We start from the raw sequence: 22,794 nt of genomic DNA, 5'->3' as shown, positions 1-22,794 counted from the left end.
ACTTCCAGGGATGGTGAATCCTCCCTGGGCAGCCTATTCTAAGGCTTAACCACCCTTCCAGTGAAGAAATTCTTCCTAATATTCAACCTGAACCTTCCTTGGCACAGTTTGAGGCCAAGTCCTCTTGGACATGGGCAACCATGTCTTTGGTTGCCCACGAGAAGAGGCCAACCACCATCTGGCTACAGCCTCCTTTCAGAGAGTTGTAGAGAGTGGTAAGGCTCCCTCTCAGCCTCCTTTTCTCCAGGCTGAACACTCCCAGCTCCTTCAGCCACTCCTCATATGACTTACTCTCCAGACCCTTCACCAGCTCCCCTGTCCTTCTCTGGACTTGCTCCAGCACCTCAAAGTCCTTCCACAATTGCAAGACCTAGAACTGGACACAGTACTTGAGATGTGGCCTCACCAGTGCAGGGGGACAATCCCATTACCCTTAGTTTTTGTCTTCTGCCGTGCCATAGAGTGTGATTATAACATTTATTGCTTCATTAATTTCTCTTCTTCTCCAACCTCAGCAGCCCATTCTCTAGTTCAAGGGATTTTAGTTTTGACAGGAGACACAGCTCACCTCTGAAAAATACAGGGCAGTAGATATGTGACCTTGTTCGTCAAGTTCATGACACAATTCCTGTAACGAGCAATGAGGAATCTCATCTTGTTATATAAAATACTACATGCAAAAGAACCCAAGAAGAACAGGACAAACAACTCCTCAAGGAAGTTATGGATTGCAATCAGTAAACAAATGCATCATTAACTGGTCAACCATTTCATTGTTTGCATGACAGAATAAGACATGCCTACTGCAAACCTGGGTAACAAATCTGGGAAAAAAAAAAAGAACACCCAACTCACTGGCAGAAGAAAAAAAACCACTCTTTTGCAGAGTCACTAACTCAAAATGGAATAATTGAAACTCCCACTTGAGAAGCTGCCACTTTGAAGTGGAACTGCAGATCTCTATTTGCATATTAGGAACGCTTGTGTCGATTTCCATGCTCCATCTGGGCGAGAGATTGCAGATGAGGATGACAAGACTCTGAATTAGGACAAATCAAGTGGATGCGGACTCATGAAATCCTGCAGAGATAATTATCAGTCTCAAGATGATGTAATTAGTATATTAGCATGGCTTCCTCCTTTAGCAGTAAATACATTTTAACAATATGTAATGTCTTTATGTCTGCTATTTAATATGTCAGCCTTGCTTAAACTCTTTGCATCCTTCTGTTTGGTCTGTTGCACTATTGTAACTCCCTGCTTTGTCACAGATGGCTAACTAAATGCACAGAAAGACTATCTTGTCTTTGCAAAGATGCAAACTGTAGTCTGAAGCTTTAGAGATCTGGCTATCCAAAGAAATCTCCTCCCTAAATTAGACATTCAGACTTTGTATAAAATAGATGGAGAAAGTCAGTGTCAAAAAAACAGGAATCACAAAAGCCAGCTATCAAAGCAGACTGTCTAAGAGACAGGGAGTTCTACTCCTCTAATGGCAATGGGTGCCTCCTCCACAAATCCTTTCTTTTAGTCAGTTGCTTAAGCCAGACAAATCCTTCCTCATAAACAATGATGAGAGAAATCCACATACTATCAGATTTAATATCTCAGTGGTTAAAACAGTCATCAGTAAGGTGAGTGACCCGTTTTCAAATCTCTGCTCATCCCATATTAGCTGTCCTAGCCCATAGGCTATTGGGTATTCAGGGGTAAGACATCTCGATCTCTCCTGTTTGAAGTTGTTCCACTTTGTATAACTAATTAAAAGATAATTGCAGCAAGTATTTGAACCTGACTCTCCCACATCCCAGATTATTGCCTAACCATTCAGCTGTGGATTCAGTTTCTCATTTTGTTTCTTACATCATGTAAGCACTTTTGAAAATCCTGCTCTCTGTATTTTACATACAAATACTTACAGAGCAGAAAGTTATTTTCATGTCAGAATTACCACTACAAATATCTCCCATTCTTCTCCTATACAGTCCCAGCTCTCTTTTTCAGTGGTGAAAACTTGGTGGTTTTTTTGTTTGGTGGTGGCAGGTGTTCCTTTTCAAACCCTTTCTCACCATACAACCCCGTTGTGCAAGTACAAAACCAACTTTTTCTGTGGTTCTTAGCTTTGATTCCTTGCCTGAAGAAGGCAATGAGAAGCCTCAAGCAGTATTCATAGATTGCTGAATAAAAGGATATTGATATTTCACAATGATTGATGATCACTCCTCAGAGTCTAAAAATATGGTATGCACTGCAGCAAGCACATGAGGTGATGAGCAGCTCTCTGCCCTAAAGAGCTCACGGAGTAAACGATGGAGCTGGCACAAAAGCAAAGACACGGTATCAACCACACATCAGGAGAAACACAGATTACAAATCCAGCATAATGATGCACAAGTGAAAGCTTGCAAGGTGTTTCAAAATAAGGAGAGCCTGGCAAAACAGGCATTTGTTCAAGGAATATAAGGGCATTGTAAGCTGATTAGAGAAAAACATCAGACTAGGGAAAAAGTACTTCAAGAAGTAGTGCACACGACAAAATAATTCAACGAAGGTCTACACAAGCAATTATTTTACAGTTATCCCAGTATAAAACTTGCAGATTCTTTTTATTTCAGCTTACATGTCCTCTATGAGAATTAAAAAAAAAAAAAAAAAAACAAAATAAAGGAGAGTCCTACCAAAAAAAAACCCAAAACCAAAGAACACAAACACTTACGAGAAAAGCAAGACTGCAAAGAACACTGATATAACTATTTTAATTCTGTTACTGGCAAAACCTCCCCCATAAACAAAGCCTGAGTTTCAAAATGTGAAGTAAATATATTCTGAGATATGGGAAAATTTTAGAAATGTTAGGTGAACACTGAGTTAGGAAAAACTAAGACCGCAACACCTATTGTGAAATGTTAAATGCAACATTACACAGCAAGCAGATGAAAAACTGATAAAAAAAAATTGGCTGTGCAAAGACATACTGGCTCATGAATGCTTTCCCAAAAAGTTTCTGCAATACAGCATCCTGTTAGTTATCAAGTCCAGGTCACAGGAATTCTTCCCCTTAGCAGAGGTTTGTGGTGATACAGGCACAAACTCCTAGAACCAAATGTTAGGAGTTTTTACAATATTTACTTTTACAATATTTAATTTTTGTAGAGACTTAAACATTTAAATATGCCATTACAAAATTAAATGACTCAGTATAGATGTAATTCAGATGTACCAAAATGTATTAGTCATTCAATAAAAGAGGCACTGAGGATTTACTAAAAATACTTTACAGAACAAAATAACAACATATATTTACTTTACTGAATGGTTGTTGTGACAAGCACATAAAACTAAATCCTAGATAAACTGCCCTAATTTGCCTACCCTGAAACTAGGAGTTCTAGCTCTTGACCTGAACCAGCACAGCTAAATCACACCCATCTTCCAACCCGTGTTTTGAACAGCAGAGTAAGAGAAGCAATGTGTGATGTGATCCCAAGGCAAACAAACTGTGCAGGAACTCACTAACCAGCAGCAGGGAGCTCCCTGCCAGGAGAGAGTCCACCAGAGACAGAGTCAACCTCCATGAGCTTCCTATTCACCTAGAGGAGATGGTGTTCCTTAGGGGACACTACCAACAAGGAGTCCTGCCATCAAAACACAAAACCAGAAGCAATGCACTTAATATGCCAGATGGATTGCAGGGAGTGGAAGAGAAATACCAGAGATGTCACCAAGAGAAGCTGCTCCCAAACAGTGGTGAACACAGCACACGTCACCAGTGGTCACCACTGCAGTCTTCCTGGTACTTTGACAACTCCTTGGAAGTGGTGAGGGTGCATTCTGCCATCCAGAGACTGCTCAGCTGCCCAGTGCTCCTCCCAGAGTGGGCAGCCATGAAGCCGTGCTTAGGTCAAATCACTGCTCTGCTCAGTGAGGAGCAGCCAAGAGGAGCCAGAGGGCTTCACTTCAGGGGTGCTGCTCAGGAGAGCAGCAGGATCTTTAAAAAAATTTCTTCAAGGTATAAACTTAAGTTCCACTGGAGTAAGAATTACAGATGCCTGCTAGAAATACTACACAAAAGAGAAGGAACAGTCCAGGAGGTTCTCAGAGCGTGTGGAAGAGAACTTCCTGACAAAATTATGAGGCAGCCAACAAGGGAAGGCACCTGCTGGACCTGCTGTTGTGAAGAGAAAGGACTTGTGGATGATGTCATAGCTGGAGGCTATCACCATGACATGGTGACAAAGGATAAAGAAAAGGCAGAGATATTTAATAACATCTTTGCTTCAGTCTTCAACAATCAGACTGTTTCTTCTCAAGGGACCCAGCCCCCTGAGCTGGAAGAGAGGACAATGAGCACAGTGAAGCCCCCATAATCCAAGGGCAATTGGTCCTTGTGACCTGCTACAGCACTTGGACACACACAAGTCCATGAGGCCAGATGGGATCCGCCCAAGAGTACTGAGGGAGCTGTGGAAGAGCTGACCAAGCCACTCTCCATCATTTATCAGCAGTCCTGGCTCAATGAGGAGGTCTCAGTTGACTGGAAGGCAATCAATGTAACACTCATCTAGAAGAAGAGCAAGAAAGAGGATCTGAGGAGCTACAGACTTGTCAGCCTAACTTCAGTGCCACAGAAGGTTACAGAGCAGAGCACCTTGAGTGCCAACACATGGCACATACAGGACAAGCAAGGCATCAGGCCCAGACAACATGGGTTTGGGGTGAATGGAGTTAAATCCAGCTGGCAGCTGCTCACAAATGGTCTTCTCCAAGACTTGGTGTTGAGGTCAGTCCCCTTTAATATCTTTATCTATGATCTGGGTGAGGGGATCAAGGGTACCCTCAGTCAGTTTGCAAATGAATGTCGACACTGAATTGCTGGTGCATGTTCAAAGAAGGGCAACAAAGCTGCTGGTGGGCTGGGGGTGTTTAGCCTGGAGAAAAGAAGGCTCAGAGGGGACCTTATTGCTCTCTACAACTCCCTGAAAAAAGGCTGTAGCCAGATGGGAGTTGGTCTCTTCTCCCAAGTAACAAGGGACAGAAGAAGACAAAACAGCCTGAAGTTGCTCCAGGGAAGGTTTAGATTGGATATTAGGAAAAATTTCTTCACCAAAAACGTTATCAAGCATTGGAACAGGCTGCCCAGGGGAGTGGTTGAGTCACTGTTCCTGGAGGTATTTAGAAGATGTAGATGTGGTACATATGAGTTAGGGGTGGAGTAAGCAGTGTGAGGTTTATGACTGGACTCCAAGCTCTTAAAGGTATTTTCCAACCTTAATGATTCTATGATTCTATTCTATGGTTCCAGGCAGAAAGGTATGACTGAAGGACCAAGAGGCAGATAAAAACTTGAGCTGTTTGGAAGCTGGAATCCCACGACTTCAGCTAACGGGAATACAGCTCTGCTTCCTTTTCCAGCTGTGCCTAGCTAACAGTTTCAGAAGCTGCTGGAGTGTTTGGGGATAAAATTCTGAGGGGGTATCTCAAGTCTTTGGACTAGTATCAGTACCAAAGAAAGCATTGGTGTTGGTGGCTTATGATGCTTCTCATGTGAAGCAAAAGAATCCATCCCTACTATCCATGAGTCTGCTGCTTGCCTACAACCTAGATCACTGGTGCTGCAGACAAATTGCCAACACTCACCCAGCCTCCAAATTCTACCTCTTGCTGCCATCCCCTGTGGGAGAGGAGTAACACAGCCAAGGGAAACCTTGAGCAGCTCAAATGGAAGAAAGAGCTCAGAGCAAATACGAGATGGCAGAAATCACAGGGGTGCTCTCTTCAACCCTTGTAGTCCATGGAGAGGCCTGGCCAGTAGATATAACCAGCAGACTGATGCCTGTCTGCACAGCTGCTGTCAGCAGCAAGACTTTGGTTTCTTTGACTACAATGTCCTATTCAATGCAAATGGACTGTTAAGAAGATATTAAAGCCACCTGACAAAAATAGTTCTGTGACAAGATTACAGTTCTAGTGAGGATGACTTTAAACTAAATTCATTGAACAATGGGGCATTTGCCCAGAGGTAAAGAAAGGAAGGATGAAGTCTGTGTAAGAAAAGGGCACTTGGGAAAGTTACACATTTCTGCTTGGAGGGAAGGCATGCACAGGCTATCCTTGGGTGTCTGGGTACTCACACACAGAGCTTGGCCTACAAACAAGAACTGGAAGTCTGTGCACAGTCAGAGTGCTCTGATGTCATCGGGATCATAAAGATTAAATGGGATAGAATCCATGACTGGAAGAGTGTCATGGAGGCTACTCATGGAGAAAATGAAGAAGAATGGCAGTTGCACTTTCTTCAAAGCATCACCTTGTCTATGCTGAGGTCCAGTGTGAAACCAGAGACTTATCTGACAGGAAACTCCTGGTCGAAAGCAAAGGCAAAAGAAACATGAGCCATGTTCAAGGGGACAATAAACTGGATAATGCTGTATACAAACAATGACCAAAAGCAACCCAATTACCAGACTTGGTCCTCATTAGAGCCACATGGCATTGTGCAAACAGGGGTATTTCTAGACCGGATGGGTGATAACTTTTTAATGCAAAAGTTTAATGCAAATGCTAGAGAGGACAAACAAAGGTAATATCCTATGTGACCTCTGTACACAAACATGGAAGAAAAGTGGCAAATGTGGTCACAGATAGTAGCTTGGGAGTAGTGACCACAAGCTGATTGTATTCAGGATCCAGAAGTCTGGGAAGACAAGAAGAAATAGGACTGAGGATTTTAGGCAAATGGCTGTTGGATTATACAGGACATGGCTCCTGGGACATTGAAGCAAAAAGTGCCATTATCTTAGCTGATACATTTTTGCAGAAAACTTACTGCCAACTGAGGAACTAATAATAATCCTATTTTACAAGATTGGCATTTCAGTAGAAGACTCACTGACTAAGCAAGGAGTTTCTTAATGAACCGTAAGGCAAAAGGACAGCATACAGAAAATAAAAAAAAGAGTACAAAACCATTACTTTGGCACTTAGGAACAACACTGAAAAAATGAAAGCACGTTCAGAATGAAAACAAGTGATGGATGTAAATAGTAGCAAGACAGAGTTGTGTAAATTCAGAGGCAATGTGAGGATGTTGCTGAACGGAGGACATAACCCAGTGGTTGTGCAGATGAAAAAGGCTGAAGTACTGAATACATTTTTGCCTCCATCTTCACAGGAAAAGATTACTCCTAGATTTCCAGATGTAGCAGGATGGTTTGAGAAGAAACATTTTAGGGACAAGTTAGGAATGAGTTAGAACAGCTGATGTATTCAAATCTATGAGGACAGACACACAATCTGAAAGTGCTGAAAGAGTCAGCTGATGTGTCACTAGACCTGCCTCTCACCTCTAAAAAATCATCATCATTGAGGCTAACCCCTGAAAACTGGAGAAAGGCTAGCACTGTGCCTGGCTTTAGCAAAGACATAAGAAAGGCAACTACAGGCCACTTAGCCTACCCCTAGCCCCTGCAAGGATTACATACCACATCCTTCTGGAATCTACCTCCAAACACGCAGGGAACAAAAAGGTAATCAGCCACAACCAGCACGGACTCACAAAGGGCAGGAAATGCTTGATGAAACTGGTGATTCCTTCTTGCGATGGACTGACCTAAAATGCAGATGTGGGGAGAGTGGTGGATGTAATCAAATGGTCTGTTGGGTATACAGAAAATTACTGGGCCAGCCAGCTCAGAGGGTAATGCTCACAGCAAACACCAGTTTGCCATCCAGCTGGTAGCCTGTACCAAGAGGTTTATTGTAGTGCTGAACAGAAGAGCTGAATATGTTCAATATCCTCACCAAAGGCCTGGATGATGAAACCAAATGCACTCTCAGCAATCTTCTAGGCATAACTAACCCAGCAGCATTTGACATATCAAGCAGTAGAGCTTTAATCAAGAAGGACCTTGAGGAAAATCAGAACTGGTAATGCCAAGTTCAAGAAAAAGGGTTCTACAGCTTTTCTAGGGGCAGGATAACCCCAGGCATCAGTAGATGTTAGGGACTGACTGGCTCTGTAGCAGCTCTGCTATGGTAGATGCCAAGTGAAATTTCAGGAAACATCTTCACTGCTAATTAGCAAATTGGATTCAGCTACATTTGGAGCAGCATGGCCAGCAGAAGTTATTCTTCCTCTATATGAAGCGTTGATTAGGCAATAGCTGAAATACTGCTCCCCACATCAGACTTCCCAGTTCAAGAGGCATTTGGAGAAACCCAAATCTGGGAAGGGGCCATGGGCTCATGACTGACAGAAGTTGAAGAAGCTGGGTTTTTTTATACCCATAAACATGAGGCTAAGAAAGGCAAAAAAAAAACTTTTTGAAGAAGAGTTACAAAAATGGTGGAGCCAAGCTTTCCTCAAGTAATGAAAACACACATAAAATTGGAGGGGTTTTTCTGACAGTGCTATGAACTTAATGTTTTCTTTCTCAAGAAGCAAGACATGCTTTGTTGTCTCTTATCCAGTATCTCCAGTACTAAGCAGCCCACAATCACAACTTGGTTGACCAAATTTATATATCCCAATTGGATTACATATCTATTTTATGACACTGTTGATGGGGATGTAAAAGGCATTTTTATATTCACCAACCCAGGAACCTCAAGCACTGATCTTAAAGTTTTCAGATTATGATCCATCAAAATAGTTTTAAACCTACATTGTATTTTACTTAACCATCCAGGAAAACATTTTATGCCATTTGGTGTGGTTGAGACCAGATCAGGTACTTCTGATGAAATTTCATCAAGTTTACAAGAAGGGGTCCTATCAGGTACTCACCCAGAGCTGTAGTTCACCTCCTCCCATCAGTACTACAAGAAGATTTGTTATTTAGAACAAGTTATTAAGGGGTTTTTTGGGGCATTAAGGGAGAAAACTGACTGCAAGACAAAGATCTAGCTGAAGATTCCTCCCTTTTTTAGTCCAAGTGGGTGTAGCTCCGCAAACTTCAAGTTGGATTTTATCTGCTACTACCTAATCATTAAATGGTTTATGTGGTTTTACATTATATGGATTTGAAATGAGCTTTCAGATTAAGAATTTTTCAATTATGTAACAATGCCCTGAGCAGGAGCTGTTCATTTACTTATTTTTGAAATCATCAAATATATAAGTAAGAACAGAGAGATGAATTATTAGATATCCTGAAAACTTTCCAAATATTAAAATTATGGAGGTGGAAAGTCATTTTTAGATAGAGTAATATTCCAAAATAAGTTTGAAATAGATAATAAATGTAATTTATCTAAAGCTCCATAGCCATTTAACATAAACTTCAGGGTGCATGAGTGTTTGTGGAGACTGGGTTTTCTATGAAGTTTATTTTCTGCTTCTTTCAGATATGGTACCTCACATCAAAGACCCATCCAACATATTCTCTTCCCTTTAACAACGGCAGAAGAAAAAAGCTGGAGTAGGAATCTAATGACCACCAAATAGAAAGATCTTTCCCTGTTTCTCCATATGCTTTCCCTACAACTAACAACTTGCAGTTTAGGGATTTATCAAGACAGTGACTGTATTTGAATCTTTGCATCTAACACCTTTCAAGGATTTTTTCTTCTATTAATTTGTCCAGTAGATTTTGGAACTCATTAATGATCTGGTCTCCATAACATCCTGTGGCAACTAATTCCACAATGTAATTATTCACTGTGTAAAAAGTTACTTCCTTTTGTTGATTTAAAACCTGCTGCTGGATAATTTCATTAAATGGCTCTTTATGTGACACATAGTGAACAAACACTTCTGTTCCATCCCTGACTACACACTGCTATTACAGTCACCTCTTACCTGAATTAACTGACAGCTTCTCCTTGAGCATAAGCCACACCTGTAATCCTGTATAGGTGCTTTTTGCTTTAGCTGGATTTTCCCCTTACCATAAAACAATCTTTCACTATTAAAAATTTACCAGGTAAATAACTGCTGAAAAGAACTAGTATAAGAAAGGACTAAGAGAAGGAGTTTGGGTCTGAGTTTTGTGGAACTTGGAAATGGCCAAGTGTAAACTCAGGCTGAACTGCAGCAACCATTACAACTACAGTGACCTGTGCTGTGCACATAAACCTGGTTGATAGGATTTGTCTGATATTTGTTTGTAAGCCTGACTGATGAAGGTGGCCGAGCATCTGCCAGCCTAACTGATTGATTGAGGAGGATGGCTTGCTAAACTCAGCTCGAATTAGTCCACAGAGGGTTGATAGAGACACATATTACTGATGGGCCAGATTCTCCTAAAATACTCTTCAATTATACTTCCAAGTGCTCTGTCAGGCTATATTTGCCAAGAGATACAAAGCACTGCTGTCAGTGGGAGAAAAGGCAACAGTGCTGAGTCTTCTCCAAAGGCAGGTGACCAACCAACAAGAGCCAACTCTGGGTTACACCAAAAGAAGGTAGGAAAGGGATTCCAAAGCCTAAACAGGATGAAAGAGGGGAAGAAAGAGAAAAGGCAGAGAAGCTGCCCACCAGTCTGAACAGCAGCATTCCATTGAGAGGAGGTGTGGTGAGGGCTATGGCTCATTGTTAGTGGAATTTGACAGAGAGCAGTGGGGAAAGGTGGGGTTGTTTTGTGAGGAATAAGGGCATACAGTGGGGTTGTTAATAGCTACTCCAGAAACTCCCTCTTTCAAGAGACAGTTTTACTGAACTGGACCAAACTGCCTCTAGCACAGCCCAGCCTTTACCTGCATCCCTTGATCACCTCCAACTAAGCATAAAAATATCCATGGAGAAACATTTCATTTACAGCCCACGCTTTGTATTACAACAATTATCACACCCCACAAAACCACACCCTGTATGTTTTCCCTTACCAGAGTTGCCATCTTCCCAGCAACTCTTGTAAACTCACCACTGCATCCAAGCCCTCGCTATCCAATCTTCTCCCCACACAACAGAAGAAAAAACAGCATCATAACAGCTTTGAACAGTGGATGAGTACCCAGTTGAGCAAACACTGTGAATTGTTCACACAGAAGCAGTGGCAATGCAGTGAGGCACTAACATTTGAAGAGTGCCAGCAGAGTTAAGAGTAGCAACACCACTGAGCTTTTACTTTCTCTGGTTTTGTAGAATTTATTAGATGTGGTACGTGTGAGTACATGTAAACATGGGAACTTTACACTTTATGAGGAAGTCTGGAGTGCATCTGATGTACACTTATTTTCTTAAATATTTTATATTTTTTATTTCTTGTCAGTGTTAATACACAAGTCTAAGGACAAAATAAATACTTCAGCTGGTGAAATCAGTGTGCTCAAGCTATGCACGTAGCTCAGATGAAAAACATGAGAGCCCAGAAATTAGCTCAACTTGCCAACCCTTATTATCAAGCACACTGTAACTCACAGTAGGTTATCAACAATGGGGCCACATTTGGGAGATACTGTGACATCTGGTATTGATTTCTGGCAGGATTCAGGTATTTTTGAATCCTCTTCTTCAAATTGGAAAGATAATAAAATGCATACCTACTACTAGGCGTATTTTTTTTTAATATTTTTAAATTTCAGTAGGCACTGCAATGGGCATAGTTACATACTCCAGCACATCACAAGCACAAAGAAATCATGCTGCTGCTTTGAAATCACAGCACTAGCTTCCCTCAACAGGAGCAATGTAGAATTTGAGAAAGAAAAACAATTTGACATTTGCAGCACAGGTTTACCACATGTGTTAAAAACTGTGAGAAACCCATTATTCAATTTAATGAAATAAATACCAAAAAGCTACTCTTAAATCATAAAGCAAAGAAATGCTCTCCACTTTAACAAAAGCTCTGAATACACAGTTCTGTAAAAGTGAAAACATTCACTATGAAGCCATACTACAAAGTTGTATGACTTTGGTCTGTTCTAAATGACATGCAATAAGTTGCATGCACACTCGAATTTACACCCAGCAATGAACAGCTCAACAAGAAAAAATCCCAAATAATATAATTCATGAGGAAGCTAGGAATGAGAGTTGCAGCTCCTACCACTAACTCCTTCTTAGCTGAAATTCTTTAATGAAAACAAATTGATGGAAGTAGAAGCCACCAAAGAAAAGTGTGATCTAGTTAATGCTGTTAGCAACATATCTGTGATTCCTTATAAATCTGCTAAGAATTTTGCTGAGGGAAAATCTGGGTAACTGAGTATTTTTATTGATAAGATCAGTTTAAAAAATACTAGGAAAAAAAGTAAATGTTTTTAAATGAGTGACTTAACATTTAAAATTTTGGAGAAGGAATTTTAAAGTATCCAACATATACATATAACTTCTGGAAACAATTACAGTAATTAAAACAATACTCAACCTTTGGAGGGAGACATTTTATGGATGGCATCCCAGAAACTGCCTCCCCACTGACACTGATCAACTTGGGTGTGTTCAATTAACAGCAGAAACTAATTTAAAGCAAAACTCCTGCTGCTGAGAATCATCCAGGATTTAACACTCAACCTTCACCCCCTGGCTCCAAGGACTTAAATCCCTGACTGTCAGCAGGAGCTTTCTAGATGAGACGATTAATTTGAAATACTATTTTCACTACTGAGCAACTGGAACTACAACACCAGTGTTTCCAGTAATAAATTTCATCTACCAAAAAAAATTACATTATTTGACATTAAGATAGTTTTGTAATCTATTTTACCTCAACACCTACTAGTTTCATTACATTTCAAAATTTTATCTTCTTTCTCTAGGCTTGGCTAAACCAGACAGAGTTAACTCACATTGGCTCTGAAATGCAGACACTGCCTAGAAAAGTAAGGATACAAATCACAGACACCTTTAGTTGCCCTATGTGTGACCTTCTGGAATTTCAGAAAAAGTTCAGACTGCCAATTTCAATCTTCAGTGTTAAAATAAAATCATTAAAAACTGAATCCAAATAGCTTTGAATTCTTCAGGTAGAAAAAAAATATAAATCTCTTACAGACTCTGTTACAGACAGTGATATGAGATGCTGTCCACATGACTGAGATCGTGGTTGAGCGAGACAGTAAACTCAGTTTCAGGATCCTATGAGATCAAAACCACCACAGCTGCATGACACACAACTGAGTGTAACCCACACTGCCAATTCTAATTTTGCACAGTTAAGCTCCATCAGGTAGTGTCTCTCCTGCAGCCAGAATACAGCCAGCATAAACAGCATCATGTGATCTGGCTTAATTGATGAGCATGTGCTACCAGGTGATTTGGAACTGCACAAATGCAGTGTTAATAAACACAGGACCACAGCCCAAGATACACAGTGAAACAATTTGTCAAGGTCAACCACACAAGCTGCTAGTAGACCTGAAAATAGCATCCAGTCCTCCTTAATCACAGGCTAGTTTGCTACCTATTGGGCAGCACTGCTGCCCAACATAGCAGACTCACTTTTCAAATTGCCATGTGGTTCTCAGGACTTCTCTGGCACATTTGTTCTTAATACCACCACTGCTGCCACCATATCTACAGAGGTCGCAGTCCCATGTGATGGCCCTAGGTCCAGAACATTTTTTTTCACCCCAATCTTCCCTGCTATCCAGCTGTGGCCCCTGCTGCCCCACTCCTACCCATACAAGCCAAGGGCCATTTCAGCAACTACAATGTTGACACTGCAAATATTTAGGAAAACGTTTAGCTTGGCCAGTGTAAGCAACCACAGTGAAGTCAAAGAAACCTATGTCCATATGCATGAGTTTCCAGGGTTTATTCTCCAAAAAGCAGGACACATTTTTATGCTTGCTAGGACACACTAAGACACACTACTGAGGATGTGCTATATAACCCACATAAAATTAAACACCATTTCTACTTCTTTATATGTTACTCACTAAAAAAATATTTTAATTGCAGCTCACCAAATGTTGACTCTAACATATTACTGTAGAGAACTACATACATAGATCACTAATTCTCAGAAAGTAAAAAGCAGCTTCAGTCAAATGCTTAGCCCAACACATACAGACACAGAAAAAAGTAAAGCAAATATTATAAAGTAAATATTAGAAAAGTGTTGAAATGCATCTTTGTCCCAGTTTCTGCAGGAAGCAGAGAACATGCCTACAACAGTGCTCTATTATTTGAATTACTGTTTGGAGATGGCACTAGGACAGAGCAAGAAATACATTATTGATTAGAAATTTTATCAAAAAGTACTGAAGATACTTTAAAATATTAAAAAACTCCATAGCTAGCTAATGCTAGGAATAAGCTTCCCTGTAAAAGTTTCAGTAAGTCCTGTGGCATTATATACATATATATAGATACAGAGGCATAATTATAGAGTCACATATTATTTTCCTCTACTATTCTGCCAAAGTCATTATAAGGATTTAATCCAATGCCCACATTTTGCTTATTCTGTAAGATGAAAGATCAGTCTCAAGTGGCTTCATTAGTAGATAACAAGTAAACAACAACTAAAGAGGAATTTCAATTAGAATTCAAGGTACCAAAATAACAGCCAAGAGGAGATCCATTGTTAAAAAAAACTCTAAAGATGAGGTTTTAAAGATGAAGTAAGTTCTCCAAAAATCTCCAAAGACATTGGCATTGGTACATTTTTCACCAGGATTTTGACTTGCTGCTGCTGATGGTGCACCTCAGTACACTCTGACTGAATTTCAAGATAGAATCACTTGCTTTTACAATTGGAGCGTCAGGATAAATGCAGCAAAAGACTACAAGGGTTCTTTTATTCTCTCTGCCAGCCCAAGAAAAGATTTATCCATTCCACTAAACCCATTTTTCTGGTACTCCACAAAGACCTTCCTGAGCAATTTCTGTGCAGCAGAGAATCTTTCTGATAAAAAGGAAGGTCCCAAAATTGTCATGGTTAACAGACAATATTTCAGAATCAAGAAACACTGATGGCAGAGGAAATGCTCTGAGCTCAGCTGTACAGTGAAGGTCAGAGTTGCAGATATGGATATCATCAGTGGATTTTGCCCTAAAACATGTTGTCATGACAGTGTAGCAAGAGGGAAAATGAAGAGCAAAGTGCTTATTAAGAAAATGTCAGCACCAAGCATGAGACTAGAAAGTTCCATGTCAAGAATTGTTTCACTGACAACACTGTAATGAGTATCTCAGTGCCAGTCACTGTCAGAGAGTCCCGAATCAGCTAAAACACGCGAATCCCTTGGGATTCACAGTCTTCCTGGTACTTATCCCTACAGAAAACTAAGTGACAATCTGATTTTTAAGCACAGCCCTGTCTCTAGCAGGCAGCATTTGCCACATACACTGAACTCAGTCATCACATTAGCTCTGCTGCCACAGCTGTGCCATGAAGATGGGACCTGGCTGGAAGGAGCCCCATCCTCTGCTTGACCTTACTGTTCCTTCAAAGACCACACTGCAAATGGAGCTACCACTGCAGAAGTGTTTTCTTGCTTTAGTCTACTTTTTCAAAAGAGACAACTTGGATATATTGGCAGAACCTTCTCCAATAGGACTCCTGGCCTACAAAGTTATGCTGCCAGAGGCTGGTTAACAGAGGTGTTAAGTCCCTTTCATTTTTATGAGACCAGGGAAGACCATCCAAGTCACTACAGCATTACACTCTGAGTTTTAAGTGAGGAAACTAGAATTCTGCTATACAGGTTGCAAATCAGAGACCATGAATTCAACTGTACTGTAGTTTTAAAACAGGATTCTTTACTTTTCTGCGGAGGCTTTTAGATCACTCACAAGCTGCACACTTGGAATACAACCTACATCACTCAAGGGAATTATCCTCTGCAGGATTACAACCTACACAGTTTGCCACTAAAATAACAGACCCCAATACTAAGTAATCTGCTCTAAATTACTGACCCATTGGACAAACATCCCCTCTTATTCACACTCCAAGGACCTTGCTGGTCTAAAGGGAAGAACCATTTTCAAAAATACAAAACAATTTTAAGAGTAATTTCTATATATCCTGTAGAGACAAAATCACTCTTGTAAAAGGAACATGGTGCACCCCTCACCTTTGCAAAGGAAGAATGAACATTTGACAGGGTGTGAAGTCACAGAGGCATAAATGACCAACACACCCAGACTTCAAATCCTCTCAAGACATGCACTTACATCAGTTGTATGTAGTAGTTTTGCAGATAAAACCCAACAAAGAACATTTTAATTTCACTTCCTGGGTTCAAACTATAATTAACTTTGAATTAAATTACTATTATAATTGCTCACATCAGTCTCCATGCAGGATAATCAGAAAACAAAGATTTCAGCAGCCACTGACAGTGATAGATGTGATTCACCAAGAACAATGTGGGAAAGCTCTAGCAGAAGTAGGGATAAAACCCAAGCACCAATGCAACATCTAGAATTTTCATCTTTTCTTCAGCTCAACACCACCTCCTTCCTAGCACTTTTTCAACAAGTCTCTTCCCCATATGTCTACATGATCTCAAGATTTTCCAAGCCCATGTCCTTTACCTTTTCATCTGCCTCTCCTCATTCTGAGTGCTTCCTTCTCTTGGTTTTTTTCTTAAATATGTCTCCTCTATGTTTCTTCCACCTGGCTAAGGTTCGGATTTGATTCTGTGACAGTGCTCAGGTTTAGCAAAAGGCAGACAAAGTGATGTTTGGCAAAGAATAACTTGCGAAAGGAAGCACTAAGCAATCCTTGCCAGAGACGCCATCACCACATTCAACAATTTCCTGTCACCTGCAAAAGAAACAAAATAGCCAAGGTTCTATTTCCCTAAAGGAGAAGAAAAGAGAGGTGGGAATAATGTGACTTTAGAAGCTAGTTTTGCCTTCCTTGTTCTCTAGTTTGATCTACAATACACTGTAATTCATTTTATCTAGAGAAGTCTGGGGACTACAGAAAATTTGACCCAGCTTTTACAGTCCTAAAGAAACCAAATGCTTGAAAAGCTGAGAGAGTGGTCAGTCCACTACCACCATCCCTGCTAAGGCAGAGAGCAGAGTAGAAGGGAGGAAGCATGCACGACTGCTGAAATGAAGCACCATGAGACAGTACAGGAAAACTAAACCTGCAGGAACCAAGAGCCATGACCCAAGAAGCAAGAACAGAAGGACACAATAAATCAAACTACAATGCCAACTACAACTTTGCTTGAGCATTGTGCTCATTAAGTAAATTCAGTATAACACCTGTCTGTAGGGTACAGCCATGCCCTGCTCACATAAGCCACTTCCTCAGAGAGCATGCACAGCAAAACAAATGTGCACTGGGTCTTACATGCAGAAAAGAGACTGCAAAGCCAATGACTTCACAGTTAGGTTGTTACATATATGGGAAATGCCAATTCTTTATTGTTCAAAGGGTATAAAAAGGAGCACCTGGCACATTGAAGACGTGTTAGCTTTAAGGATTCACCACCTAGAACCTCTTCTCTGCACACACGAAATAAAATCAAGTATCTTGACTCTGTGTGTGGATTGTCTTCCTGCACACTGGGTGAAAGAATCCGTATTTAGGAGAACACAATATGCTGGCATTCTGGCCACTTGAGAACTCTGTCAGAGTAGGGAACACTTGAGCCTGGGTTCCAATCATTTGAGTCCATTTCAAGAGTATTAAAAAAATCTCCAAGAGGTACTGCAGCTCCATCAGTCTTTCATTGTTACATAAAAAAATAAGAGTGCTGTCTGGACTTTGTATAGTAAGGACCTGAATATTGGCTCGTTTCTTTTAAAAATACCCATTAAAAATGAAAGAAGAAGCAGCAACAGAAGTCCAGTCATTACACAGGTACAAGAAAATCCAGTGGCACAGGGAGTTTCCACAGACAAAGGATTTCCCACAGCCTATTGTTGGAAACACTGTGATTCAACTGCTCACTTCTTGCTCAACAGGCTGCTGATTCAACCAGAAGAGGATGCTGGTATGTCTCACCTTCTGCATTCCACCTACTGCAGACTAAATCAACAAAAAACTGGCTTTGAGAAAACATGTGACTATATCTCATGCTAGTTTCAAGTTATTTACATCACAATCCTTTGGTTGTACAACATCACCTTTTCGTCAATGCCATTTAAAAATACACATAATAAAATAATATATCAGGAATTTTAACTGCTACTGTCTCTTATCTTGCTAAATTCCAGTTGGACATTTCACTAGAAACAGCTGGTTAGAAGGAGAAACACAGACTATAAAATACTTTCAGATTCACTGCTGTATGAGGAAATTACAGACCAGAAAAATCATCAACATACAAACTTATAAAAGAATCGGATAAAATGTGTTTTACAGCTGGAGACAAATCCTGTCTATGAAGAACAGTCTGCTTGTGAAAATTAATGACCTGCTGCAACTCCCCAGAAAGCCCTCAGGTAAGGAATTCAGCTGGAAGCAGGCAGCAAGTCAGTGGAGGCTATTTTAAACCCAAGCTATTCTACAGCTTCTTCCAGGTGCAGCCCTAAATTCAGCAACAGTATCTGTTTCCCAGAAGAAGATTTTAAGCTGTCTCTGACAGGTAACTGGAGATGAGCAGAGCAGCTCCAGAGGCATGGCATGCAGCTAGCCTCCAAAATAAAGCATGAGCTGTTATTTTTCAGAGAACAGATTGTTCTACAGCACAAGTTATATGCATTTCTTTCTCATATTCACAGAGACTTCTGGATGCTGGCAGGGGAAAGGACAAACAATTCCCCAGAGTGAAGTAGGAAGCAGAGACAGGAGAAGTGTGGCTAGAGGCTAACAGATTAGCCATTACCAAATTTATAATCCATGTAGACTCTGGAACATGTTAAATATCTTGGAGCTGTATTTTTAGCACCTTAGGAATGAAATAACAGGAAATGAGCTTGTTTTAATGACACAAAGAAGCTGTATTAGAAAAAAAAAAAGAGGGGGAAAGGAAAACTAACCCTTCCAGGTATGTTTTTTTGCACACCAGCACAGCTATACACAAAACAGATACTGCTGAATTCAATCCTAAAATTCACAAATGTATCACTGCTCTGCCAAAACCAACAAAAATACCTTCACTTCAGTGAAGCAGTTGCACCTGTGCTCCACTTAAAATATCATGAGTGATGCATCCGACGTAAACAGGACTTGAGTGTTTTGTTGGTGAAGGCACAGATTTGCTCTTTATAGTCCTAAACTTGAAAGAAATGCTGATAAATGGAAATAATGAAAAAAGTTTAAAAGTCATTGTTTCAAATTACTTGAAATTCCTATCAGAACAATAACACATAAGTTATCAATTGGCTTATAATCAAAATATAAACCACCTGTGTTTTGCTCAAGTCTGGATATATATCATTAGTCTCTAACAATGAGGACTGTGTTACAATTTGCCAGGAAAGCTCTAAAAATCATGAATAGTCCAAATAAAAGGAAAAAGTTCTGAGCCATCCAACATAAATTAGGATTTATGCAATTATGGTGACATCTGAAGTGAAATGTATATTTAAAAACTACATGGGGAACAGTGCTTGTATCTACTGCTGTCCAACACTTGTTGATGTAGACACAGTTTTGAACTCCTTTTAAACATGTATGTTTAATTATCTGAATGAAGATTTTTCAGTTGAGCATCTGATCAGATGATTTTTAAAAAATTAAAGGAAAACCTTTCTAAAAAAGAAAAACCATATAGGCATCTCAACAGGACTAGTAGGAAATGCATTGCTTTGCTCTCCTTGTACTGCTTTTAAAAGAACAAAAAGCAATAGCAAGATAAAAGCAAGGTGGGTTTAATGAAAAGTTCCACTACCTTTCACATTTTGAAACACGGACTTCCCACCTTGAAGGGAAATCAGGGATGTGCTTTTGCCTGTTCTAGAGAAATACACAGAAAACCGACAGCGAGAATGACCTGAGCTCGCCCGGCACCGACGTGCCCTGAAACTGAGGTTCGGCCGCGCCGGACCCGGACCTGGACCTGCCCCTTCCCGGCCCGGCCCTGCCCGGAGCCGCCGCGCGCTCCCGCCGGGCCGGGAACGCGCCGAGCGCGGGCCGGGAACGCGCCGAGCCCCGGACGGGAACGCGCCGAGCCCCGGACGGGAACGCGCCGAGCCCCGGACGGGAACGCGCCGAGCACGGGCCGGGAACGCGCCGAGCCCCGGACGGGAACGCGCCGAGCCCCGGACGGGAACGCGCCGAGCACGGGCCGGGAACGCGCCGAGCACGGGCCGGGAACGCGCCGAGCCCCGGACGGGAACGCGCCGAGCCCAGGTCCCGCAGTGCGCGGGCGCGGCGCCCCCTGGCGGCCTCTGGCAGCGCCGCCGCCGCGCCCGGAGTTTGTCCGTCCTTTGTCCGTCTGTCCGTCCTTTGTCCAGGGGCGGAGCGAGGCCCTGGCTCATAGAGCGAGCAATCCGCCAGCTGACTGTACACTCAGCAGCCAGGCCAGGTGGCAGGACGGCAGTGGGAAACAGATTTAAAGCCTCGGTTCTCTGCAGCCACAGCCATCAGTTTGCTCCTCAATTCAACTGCCACACTCCCACCTTCCACAATACAGAGGTGGCATCACCTGAGAGTGGGGTGTCTTAGCTACAGTGTCCTCAATCCTTCCCAAAGCATCACCCATATTCCCAACACTGTGGGTTTGGTGGGGTGAAGTTAAAAACTCTGCCACCCGTAGGATGCTAGGAAGAAAAGTTAAGAGTACTGGCAACTTCAATATTTTATACCCGTTGAAGAGCTGTCTTTGCAATTAAGTATTGATAAATGCAACATTTGTGTCTTTTCAAAGATAATATTTAAATAAGGGTATGTTTTAGTCACTTAATGAAAAGAGATAATTTACCTGATTTATGGTCTCTTCAAATGCTTTTATATAATGATTAAGTTCTCTGTCCATTGTAGCATATTCTAACATGACTTTTTCCATATTGTTAACATCTTCTTCATCATCTGCAAAATAAAATACATGGAACATGGGTGATCATTTGTATTATTTTCAGGCAGCATTTTTTCTTCACAGATGTTTTATTTACAAGTATTCATGCTGTGAATATCTAATGCATTTGTAAGTCTCAGCAGGTGTTTTCAAGCTACTCAAACATACACTTTTTTTCTCATTTTGCAACTGTAATCTTTGACATTTCTTGGGTAACTTGAACAAACAGCTTACTCAGAAAGACACTTCCCTGGTTTCATGTGAACAAGAGAGAGTATGTGTAATTTCATCTACCAACACCTAGTCATTAGGCAATCAGGATATTTTCTGCAAAAGTTGTATTTCATGACTCATCACATTGCCTCAGAAATAGTCAGAAGAAACTTAAATTCCCTTGCAGTACAGTATAGTTCACAGCTATAATTAGACCTCTTATCCCCAATAAACACAGCTACAGGAAAATCAAAACAAAGCTAGCATTTTATAACACAGGAAATAATGGAAGAATGGATAGCATTTGTGATTCAAGCAGTAAAATCCTAATTGCCAGGGAAAATCAATTAACACAGGTCATGTGATTAGTAATTCATATCTACTTTTATTCTCTTCTGCACGCCTCCTAATTCCACTCCTTTCATCCTACACCTCTGCTTTCCCATCCTCACGCTGCTGTGCATCTGCTTAGATAAGGGCCCTGTGTAGATGCCACAAGGCTGAACAGCCACAGCTGTTTACTCCTGACACAGCTGCATGTACCACACCAAATGCTGCCAACTGCAGGAGGACAGCCAGCCACAAGCCCTGGATCCATGCAGGAAATCAGGGAGCTAGGAAACCTATGTTTCCACTTCTGCTACTCCCATTTATTCCTATCTTGCAGTTTCCAGGTATAGAGAAAGCAGCTGGAAGCAGCTAGACTCTGTGAAAGAGCCCCAAAGTCTGCCATGCAGCATCAGGGGTTGTCATTTGATGGAACATTCTTTAAAAGCACTTAAATAGCCAATCTGTGCTGCTTTTAGGAAGAAAATTGTAGTACAGCTTTTCAAGTTACTTTTTTTTTGTGAAGAAATGAAATTTTCATCTGATCTGGCAAGCTGGCACATTGCTGAAGTTGCTAACTATATTATTATGTTAGAACATAACCTATCTCTGCAGAAAGCTGACATGATTGTATATGGCCATCAGTTTGGGAGCAAAATCTGAAACACATCACTCAGAGACAGAAACATCACACCATATTGAAACAGTGATGGATCAAGGAGACAAAGGAAAAGTGCTAAGATATATTTACACCAAAGAAGTTACATAATAAGCTATGCTATTTTGTGAATATGACAATTACAGTCGTGACATTTCCCTTAATTATATATAGGCTTGGTATGTATCCATTTTTCATTAAGTAGATGAATGGATATTGCAGACAGAATTCTGGCATTCCTGCGATTTTCTTCTGAATAATCAGCATTTCCCTCTCCCCTTTCCCTTTCCTCCCACCCAGTTTCCATGTCCTATCTGGTAACTATGATCACACTATTTTTCCTTCCTGCTAGGAAGCATATGAAGTGCCTCCTTCAAGGCTGACACAAAGGACACTCTATGAATCACAGGAAAAGTTTGTGTAGCAAATAACTGTCATTCTCCTCCCATGGCCAAAATGAATCATATTCAAAGAAACTACACTGGCCTAAATGTTTTAAATTTTTTTTAGGGGAAAAGAAGTGCATTGTTAAATGCCAAGAGAATTGTACAAACGCTGTCTTTCCTAATAGTATAAAAATAACTTCAGGTGAAGAGTAATAACGTTGCATGCAACTTGAGAGATGGGTTAAAATAAAGCTCAAAGAGATGGAACACATTTCAGCAAGAGGGACATTATCTCCAAGTACATCCTGCTCTACATTCTTCCAGTACTGACCATTCCACCCATCCCCCAGCCTGATTTAAGTCTCAATACTGTTCCCTGCTGTTTCCCTGATG

General features: G+C 41.0%; 1 protein-coding gene across 1 annotated transcript in view; it reads right to left on the bottom strand.

Moving 5' to 3' along the window:
- Positions 1 to 22,794, bottom strand: part of NSMCE2 (NSE2 (MMS21) homolog, SMC5-SMC6 complex SUMO ligase) — a 126,714-nt gene that overhangs the window by 78,981 nt on the left and 24,939 nt on the right. Inside the window, exon 3 of the mRNA XM_059479723.1 lies at positions 20,725 to 20,831. Coding sequence (XP_059335706.1) covers positions 20,725 to 20,831 — 107 coding nt within the window. The remainder of the gene's footprint in view (positions 1 to 20,724; positions 20,832 to 22,794) is intronic.

Source organism: Ammospiza nelsoni, chromosome 1, assembly GCF_027579445.1.
Source record: "Ammospiza nelsoni isolate bAmmNel1 chromosome 1, bAmmNel1.pri, whole genome shotgun sequence".
Lineage (NCBI taxonomy): Eukaryota > Metazoa > Chordata > Aves > Passeriformes > Passerellidae > Ammospiza > Ammospiza nelsoni.
Note: the sequence above shows the minus strand (reverse complement) of the source record. Positions and strands in the feature narration are given on the sequence as shown.